This window comes from Paramisgurnus dabryanus, chromosome 11, assembly GCF_030506205.2.
Source record: "Paramisgurnus dabryanus chromosome 11, PD_genome_1.1, whole genome shotgun sequence".
Classification (NCBI taxonomy): domain Eukaryota; kingdom Metazoa; phylum Chordata; class Actinopteri; order Cypriniformes; family Cobitidae; genus Paramisgurnus; species Paramisgurnus dabryanus.
In genome coordinates, this window is record NC_133347.1 from 6,027,097 (window position 1) to 6,036,941 (window position 9,845).

The 9,845-nt window shown below is 36.9% G+C and overlaps 1 protein-coding gene across 1 annotated transcript in view; it reads left to right on the forward strand.

Annotated features, from left to right (window-relative positions):
- dtx1 (deltex 1, E3 ubiquitin ligase) overlaps positions 1-9,845 on the forward strand; it is a 28,951-nt gene extending 19,106 nt beyond the window's left edge. Inside the window, exons 4-10 of the mRNA XM_065248328.2 lie at positions 2,501-2,562; positions 3,602-3,763; positions 4,715-4,776; positions 4,854-5,012; positions 5,683-5,844; positions 7,400-7,489; positions 7,644-9,845. Of these exons, the coding sequence (XP_065104400.1) occupies positions 2,501-2,562; positions 3,602-3,763; positions 4,715-4,776; positions 4,854-5,012; positions 5,683-5,844; positions 7,400-7,489; positions 7,644-7,868 (922 nt within the window). The 3' untranslated portion in view covers positions 7,869-9,845. The remainder of the gene's footprint in view (positions 1-2,500; positions 2,563-3,601; positions 3,764-4,714; positions 4,777-4,853; positions 5,013-5,682; positions 5,845-7,399; positions 7,490-7,643) is intronic.

Here is a 9,845-nt window from a genome sequence, read left to right on the forward strand (position 1 = left end):
TTGTGTCCATTGGTGTAACTAGTATTTTTTTAAATTAAAATATTATTATATTCATATAAAATGTGGAATAAAATATAATCATCTAGTTTAGTGTAATATGATTTTTTTACATACATTTTTACATAATTTGGCAAAGATTATTTAGTATGTCAGGACAAATATTACAGAAACACATAAAAATTTACATTAAGAAAAAAATTATAAAATTATATTTTAAATGACTTCATTCTTTATTGATTTACATTTTCTATGCTACATGTGATCTTTTCATTTTATTCATTTATTTTTGACGTCACTGTCCATTCTGATCTGGTTGTTGTTCTTTGCGTCACTCGTTCTGTCAATGCTACAGCTTATCTTTCTGTTTTTAAAGATAAATTGTTTTAAAAACAATAAAAAATCAATAATGGTCACATACACGCGCACACACACACACATGCACGCACACAATGGTCTGTAATCTATAAATCAGGTGCTTTCCTCTGTACATGTATGACAGTCATTGTTTGACTGTTATCTATGCTTGTGTTAAAAGTGAATGTGCGTGCGCACAACTGTGTGTGAATCATCTGGCCTCGATACACAAGGGGAAGATGAATAATAGATCAAGCCAAACAGATGTCTCAGCATGCGCACACACACACAGTAAAGCACTTGATAAAGGGGTGTAAATCGTAGTAAATGTGAAAATGTTTAGTGAAACCGCAAACAGGTTGGATTCACAAAAGCACACACATCAGCTCGATGTGAACATGTTTATAAAGAGACAGACAAATGAGTTCACTTTCTTCCCAGTCGAGTGGTTCCACACACAGGATGAGTGTGGTTAACACACACAAACACACACACATAAAGCAGATACCGTAGTATAAACATCTATCAGACTTATACAGCAGTACATCTTTCCCACTTTGTGGCATGAAACGTTTGTCTTTCATCTCATCAAGTGTTTTTTTTGGGGTTGTGAAACAGTTTCGTTCTCGGGATGAAAGGATCAGAGCACGTCAATGGGGGCGAGTGCTACAACTCTTAAGGTTCATCTTAGGGCTGCACGATTGACAAAAAAAATCATAATTGTAAAAAATCGTAATTTTAAATTATTGGTGATTCATTTTACATTTAAGTTTTGAAATGTGTAATAACTTTCTGTGAAGCAGCTTGCATGGTAAACATCCAAAACTAAATAATATAATGTAAATCACAAATAATGATAGGAGTTATGTTCCAAAACGAAATCCAAAACGAATGGCTAAAGGACCCATCAACTTCTCAATTTTAAAATCAGTGAATCACCTCTGTATTTTTTTGCCAAAACGCACAGAAATGAGCACAAACGAACAGCTGTAATTGAGGCATTTGGCGACTATGTCATTGTTTCACCCATAATTGTAATCCGGATAAGTTTCACGATTAATTGTGCAGCCCTTAGTTGTTTCATGTATTGATTCACTTCACCGAAATACATTTTAAACTGTGGATCACACGAATATCAAAATCTTCCGTGTCGTGCTTTTGAGATCTTACATTTCAGTATCTCGACAGATGTATTGTATTTCAGTCTAATATGACTGTGGTGTGATTTTACCATCACCACTAGAGGGCAGAATCATGCATGCGTGTGCACACGTCACTAACAAACTTTCATCACATAATGAAATATAAAGTACGATTCTCAAGTTTCTAACATGGTTTAAAGGCTTTAATGAACTTAATGCTTTAGTTTAGGTGAGTTTTGCAACATTTTGTTTCTTTAGACTTGTACTTTTAAAGTTCAAACTGTTTTTATACAACAATAAGAGTACAAGCATTCCAGAAAGAAATGTCATGTTTCATTATTTGTTTTTGTAAATGCGGCCTGCTCAGTGCTTAATGTTTAAGGTGAAACTAACAAGCCTCAGTGTGTCATCTGTGTGTCTTCCTGTGTGATTTCCTGTCGTGCTGTGTGTGTGTTTATTTTGTGTGTGTGTGTGTGTGTGATCGAGACTGAGCGAGTGTGTTTGATCACAAGAGGAAGTTTCTAGTGTGTGCTTTTTATATTTGATAAAAACAGAAGAAATTATGGAGTCCGATGAAGATTCGGATGAAACAAGATGGTAGGAATGCTGTGTGTGCGTTGTGTGTGTGTGAGAGAGAGAGAGAGAGAGAGAGAGAGAGAGAAAGAGAGAGAGAGAGAGAGATGTTGGACCTGCTGGTCTCTTTGTCTGTATTTGTGATGTTTCTTTAGCGTTTATCACTTTATTTCACTCTTCCTGTTTCCTCTGTTACATTAATGTATTACGTAATTACCATAGTGCACGGTAATCATTTAATACCATGGTATCGTCCATTTACCATTCAACCATTTTACTTTCGATGGCGTCTTTCCAGTGTTCACCATCTCTGATTGTGTTACTATTATTTACTCACCATCAAATTCTCCAAAAATAGACTTTTTCATGCACAAGTTGTCACAGGTTTGATTAACTTGTGTGTCTGTTTATTTATTTTTGATATATTTTAGGGTTCCTGCACTTCCTGTAAAGAATCTCACGGGATCAGGACCTGTCCACCCTGCATTAGCAGGTAATACTCAATACTCACAATCGTAATGTCAATGGTCAAGCAGGAAAGTATGGAGCTCAGCCATTGGGTTAAAGGGGACATATCATGAAAATCTGACTTTTCCATGTTTAAGTGCTATAATTGGGTCCCCAGTGCTTCTATCAGCCTAAAAAATGTGAAAAAGATCAACCCAGTAACTTTGGTTTAAATTTTCTCTGCAAAAAAAAGCTCATTGAAATTTGTCTCCCCTTGTGATGTCAGAAGGGGATAATACCGCCCTTAATCTGCACCATTAAACCACAACACTGCCATTTAGTGCACATATCAGATCATTTGCATTTTAATAGACAAAATGCCCAAAAACGACACATTTTTGCTCACACCTACAAAGTGGCAATTTAACATGCTATAATAAATTATCTATATGGTATTTTGAGCTAAAACTTAAATTATGTACTTTGGGGACACCAAAGAATTATTTGACATCTTAAAAAAGTCTTGTGAAATGTCCTCTTGTAATTTAACGTAGAAAATGTTTACATTTGACCCAACAATGGGTTGAAACATCCCAGCGTAGGTTAAATTACTACCCAACATGCTGGGCTCATCCCTTTTTGACCTGGGTTGAAAATTACCCAGTTTATATTTTTCATATGGATGTCATTCACAAAAATACTTTTTTGCTGCACCAGATCATTTCATATACTCTAGACAGCATGCGGCCCCCCTTGTGTACTGTGCATTCCTTCGCGGCCCCCCAAAATAAAATGTATGACAAAAACAGTTCTAAAACTTAACATTTTAATTAAACAAAACATTAAATTATACAAAGTAGTGCTGTTGGTTAGTAGCCTTATTTTTTAGGTTTAATTACACAGAATTCATGGTAAATTACTAATGTATTTTATAAAATGTCATATATCTGGGGCCCCCCTGGCACCATCTCCCGGCCCCCAGTTTGAAAACCACTGCTCTAGACTGAATGCATTACTTATTACAAAATGATGCGTTTATGTATTTGATTTGATTGACAGCTCTACTATATGTCTCTCTGTGTCAGGAATGACAGGCATTCTGATGTGTGCCGCTGGACTCCCTGTGTGTTTGACCCGAGCCCCTAAACCCATTCTGCACCCACCCCCTGTCAACAAGAGTGATCTGAAACCAGTACCAGGAATCAACAGCATTAGGCGCAAGACCAAGAAGAAACACATTCGTAAAGGTGAGACATCAGAGGTCTACGTGTGTCCGTCTGTGATTGCATTTATTTCTCTGTGACTGACCAGAGCTAAACAGTGTCACAGTTTCTTGTAAAAAACAGTCAGGTTCCCACGGGTCCTTAAAATCCTTGAAAGTTTGTGAATCTGGGGAAAAAAATTAAAGGCCCTTGGAAGTTTTTGAAAATATACATAAATAGATACAGGTCATTGAAAGTGCTTGAATCTATTTAATGCAAGAAGTTTTCTGAAAAAAAGTCCATATTATTCCCTGTGTAGTGTAGGATAATATCATAAAAATTGTAGACTTTTTAAGCACACGTGCTAAACTGTATGTTGATTCATACAAAAATGCTTTTTGTATAGTTGTGTTATAGTTGACACATGAAAACGTCTCAGGTTACGTATGTAACTGTTGTTCCCTGAGAAGGGAACGAGACGCTGCGTCTCCTTGCCATACCTCCTGCATCCCTGTAACGTCCTCTTTGGCAATATTTCAGATAGCGATGTACTTCCTGGCTCCCACGTCACCATGTCTTTTTTATTAAGCCTCACCATTGGTTGAATTTAATATACACATTCAGACGCACTTACCGCTGGAGGCGTCCCCAAAGTGTCACCGCATTGACGCAGCGCGAGTTCCCTCGAAAGGGAAATGTAATTGTGGCACGGTGACGCGACCACATGTTATAAAAAAGAATAGAAAATAACACTGAGGAATCGATTCTTGGAATCGGTTCTTTCGATTCCAGAAACAGGAATCGTAATTGGAATCGATTCCTAAAAAATCCGGAATCAAACAGCTCGACTCGAAAGGTCCTTGAATTTGAAGTTAACTAAGGTGTGGGAACTCTAAACAGTGTTACAAAACACCAAACAGTGTTGCCATAGATCAGGCAGACATCTGTCAGACTCATAGACTTGTCTTTTTGTGTAAGCATGTGTCTTTTTCTCAGGTAAAAACCCAGAAGATGTGGTCCGGCGCTACACAGAGAAAACTAAAATGCTCCCAGATGAGGTGAATGTCAGATTTAAAATACACTAACAGTAATTCACACTTGAATCTATGCTTTAATGCTATTATGTTGATGTCAGGACTGCACCATCTGTATGGAGAGACTCACCACAGCATCTGGATACGAGGGGGTTCTGAGCTTTAAAGGCATCAAACCCGAAATGGTTGGCAAACTGGGCAAGTGTGGCCACATGTATCATCTTCTGTGTCTGGTGGCCATGTACAACAATGGAAATAAGGTTTGAACAAAGCTGTTTTAATTCTGCATACGGCAGGACTTCTCCTCGTATCCACTTTATCATTTACATTACATTTATGCATTGGGCAGATGCTTATACAATGCAGCTTACTACAGTACAAGCTATACAGTACTTTTAACTGAGCTCATGACTTTTGCGCTGATAACACAATGTGCTACACATGTCAGTGGCCTAAAAATCTAAATTATTATTACAGAAATGATAAAAACCGTACGGTTTGTAATACATCTTCTCTGACAGATTTAAGCTTTTATACTGCTCACATGATCTCTTTCTTAGTGTCATAAATGCATTATAGGTGACAGACACACCTGTGAGGATAATTGTAAAGTAAGTTTTGTTTGTGATTAAATGAAGTTTATTTAACTACGTTTGGGAGGAGCATGGTCATCTAATCCAACCATTCAGCACATAGAGGTCTATCTATACAGCAGGGAAAATAAGTATTTGATCAGCACTTTTATCTGATTTTTATGTGGGCTATTGACACATAATTTTCACCAGATGTAGTCATCAAGCCAAATATTAAATTCATACAAAGAAATCAGATCATTTAAGTATACAAGTTGAGTCATAATAAACTAAGTGAAATGATAAAAGAGAAATGCTGATGTGTCAAATCGTGAACTGTTCATTGATGTTGTTTCAGGATGGAAGTCTTCAGTGTCCGACCTGTAAGGCCATTTACGGAGAGAAGACGGGCACACAGCCGCCTGGGAAAATGGAATATCATGTTATTCCTCACTCTCTACCCGGTTACTCTGAAACAAAGACTATTCGAATAGTGTATGACATTCCTGCTGGGATCCAGGTACATGTGGGATACAGTTTGGGTATTGATGTGTGTTTGTGATGTTTAATAGGTCACCTGGTGATGTACATGTACATATATGTGAGGAAGTGGTTAAGCGGGGATTTCCGGCTCGTACTGGGTCATGTATTTGTGTTGCAAACTAAAGCATGAGCACCCACTCACTTCCTAAACATTTCACGGTATTTTATTTCTGTTTTAGCACTGACGTCATTGACGGGGCAGGAAGCGAACATTTAAAGGGATAGTTCAGCCAAATAATTATAAAGTACCCCATGATTTACTCACCCTCAAGCCATCTTTGATGTTTATGATTATATTTTTTCAGTCGAACACAATCGGAGTTATAACAGAAAATGTCCTGGCTGTTCCAAGCTTATAATGGTGGCCTTCTGATGGCAGTCAATGTGATTTTTTAAGAAAAATGTAAATATTTAAAACGTTACAAACGTAAATAACTAGCTTGCCTTCTGGAAATGACCAACGCTTGTTCACGAGAGAGTGCATTTCCAGCGTATGTCTGTCTTGTCTCACCTACGTCTACGCCCTACGTCAGGGCTAGTCAACTGGTGGCCCGCGGGCCAAATGCGGCCCTACAATCATCTTTATCCAGCCCGCTGGAAATATTTGTCTGATTTAAAATCAGCGTGGTTACTTTTATCATTCCACTGTACATGACAAATAACGGGTGAAAAACCGGAAAGAGAGTCAGAAATGGGCTGCGTGGGATGCCAACCAAATGCAGGTGCGTAATTTTCGGATCCAATTTGAGCTTTGGATGCATAAAAAATAAACGTGTTCACTAAGCCAAGTGACATGTTAACCGGAAGTGATGTATTTCAGTGTGTTCCAATCAAAATACTATGCAAGGTCCAAATTATTAATCATTTTTGTTTAATTTTTTCAGTTTAAAAACGATTGATTACTGAGGAATAAATTAATAAGTATAAATACATACATACTTAGATAAAAGGCTTTTCACTTGACTTACAATTAAACAGAAATTGCGATTAAAATAAATGCGGTTATCCCTATTGCTTGTACACTTTTTTCTATCACATCTTTTCCTTCCCTTCGCCTCTCTAATAATGTGGTTGGACACAGAGCTCTGTGAACAGCCAGCTTCTTTTGCAATGAACTTTTGTGTCTTGCCCTAAATATATATATATATATATATATATATATATATATATATATATATATATATATATATATATATATATATAAAATAGGTCAAAGAAAAAAAAAAGGTACAAATAGGGGTTAAAGTTTGGCCCGCATCATATTTTAAAATTTGGCCCTTGAAGAGTAGTTGAAGACGACTACCTTACGTCATACACTGGAAACGCACTCTCTCGTGAACGCACGTCGGTCATTACAGAAATTTGTCATTATATGGGAATTTTCTGGGATCAATTTTGTATAAGTGATTTTTGATGATGTGCCCTGTGGTGTTGAATAAGACTCATAAACCTTAGTGTGTTGTCTATCAGTCTCACTCTTGTGTGCTATTTGAATAGTGTTGTGTGAAGTGTGACCATGTTTGTATGTCCAGACCTCAGAACATCCGAACCCTGGGAAGAAATTCAGTGCACGAGGCTTTCCACGACATTGCTACCTGCCAGACAATGAGCAGGGCAGACGGGTGAGAGTTCAGGTTTTTACATGTTCGACAAATATGATTCCAAATCCTAGTGTCTAACCCTACATAAAGAAAGCATTTTAGGGTGTTATCAGTATAATTTAACAAAATAAGACTGCATCTACTTCATGACGAATGCAACCCTCGTTTCTTCAAGGTGTTAAAGTTGCTCATCATGGCGTGGGACCGGCACTTGATCTTCACCATCGGGACGTCTAGCACCACAGGAGAAACGGATACGGTCGTGTGGAACGAAATTCATCATAAAACCGAGTTCGGCTCGAACCTCACGGGCCACGGATACCCGGACCCCAACTACCTGGACAATGTTATGAGAGAACTGGCCGCACAGGGCGTAGGTGAGGACAACCTGAAAGACTGAGGGCCGATTCGAGCCAATGTGGGTCTGCGTACACAACTCACACATTCATAATGAGGAGTTTCTGACCTCTCAGCAGTAGCTAAGAGAACGATCATCCTTACTGATCTAGAGTCAGTGTGAGAGAACAGAAGAGATGAATGAAACTGTAGCAAGGATCTCTTTCTGATTCACCCAGTCAGCTTATTTTCCTTTTACTCTATGAAAGCTACCCAGAATGCCGCTGGTCTGAGACAGCTGTGTGTTTGAAGGGAGCCAGTGAGGCTCAGATTCATGTTTGGTCAATATTATGTCCGTATACATAATGCAATTTTAGTGATAATGCACACAAAATATTGAAATGCAATGAAAATAAATGTAATAAGGAATATTTTCTTTGGGCTGAAGTAAAACTGAGGCATGGTGGTGAGCAACAAACACTGATAACCTCAACATCACCAAATACACATTGATTTACGTATCAGCATACCTGATATATTGGTTTATGACTGATTCTGATAGATTCAAGTATCTTGGACAGATCTGATGAAGTGACATCATTTTGTCATCATCAAGTTTTACAGATGTTTAATGTTTGGATCAGATATGAACTATCAAATAAAAGAGAATGTAGGAATTCTTGTAGATGGGATCAGTAAGCAATTTTTTTTTGGGGGGGGGTGGCTGTTTTGGATGCTTTTGCAACTGCTGCATAAAATATCTGCACATCAGAACATTCAGATCTTTTGAACTTCAGACCAATTAGTGAGGAAACGCTGCGCAAGCTGAGATCTGAACCTTCTCCAGTCTCAGCTCTCTCAAAACACTTTGAAGTATTTATGATGAAGACGAATGAGATCCTCTTGAAATATGCAATGATTCATACGTTCTGTCATTATTTCTCTTGTTTTGTCATTGATTTGAAGGCGTTGACTGCGGTGCAGATCTCTTGCTGTGTTCACAATAGAATTCTAGCATACTAGCTGAATACTACACACTATATACTACTGTATCACCTATTGTTATTTACAGTTAGACTGGAATAAGGAATAATTGATGACGGGCCTTTGAATTATAAGAAAATAATGTACACCAAAGGTGGTAATGCTGCACAACATTCGTTTTTTTTAAGACTTTTTAAAGACATTTGACAAGTTAGGTGTTAATAATTAACACCCATGGAACATTTCTCAACCAATCAGAATAAAGCATTCAACAGCTCCGTGGTATTAGCAACGATAAACGCTTCTTACAATGAAGACATTGTTATGTGACCTCACTATGTTGCATCATTCGTTTTTGTTTTTTTATTTTAATTAAGGTTTGTAATTTAGTTGATTACATTTTTGGGTGATACTACTTCCATACTATACACTGCAAAAAAATGACTTTCTTACTTAGTATTTTTGTCTTGTTTTCAGTACAAATATCTAAAAATCCTTAAATTAAGATCGTTTTTTTGATGAGCAAATGACCTAAGAAAATAAGTCTAGTTTTTAAACAGAAATATACAATTTGTGTGAATTTGTGCTTAAAACAAGCAAAAATATCTGCCAATGGGGTGAAAAAAAATCTTGAAAAAATGTCTCACTTTTTATGTGCAAAATTACCTGAGAAAATAAGTCTAGTTTTTGGGCAAAAAAACATAAAACGGGGTAAGCAGTTTTCTCCTTGAATTTTTCTTGATTTTAGTGTTTAAGAAAAAATTTCAAGATTTTTTTGCTTACCCCATTGGCAGATTTTTTTGCTTGTTTTATGAACAAAATCACTTACATTTGACATTTGATCGATTGTTTTTTCTTGAAAATAATTTTTTGCAGTGAAATAAAAAAGATGGGACCAGTAATCAGATTTTTTTGGGGGGGTACACTGCAAAAAATTATTTTCAAGAAAAAAAATTCTTAGTATTTTTGTTTTGTTTTCAGTAAAAATATAATTTTTTGATATTTCTACTGAAAACAAGACAAAAATACTTAGAAAATAAGTCTAGTTTTTGACAAA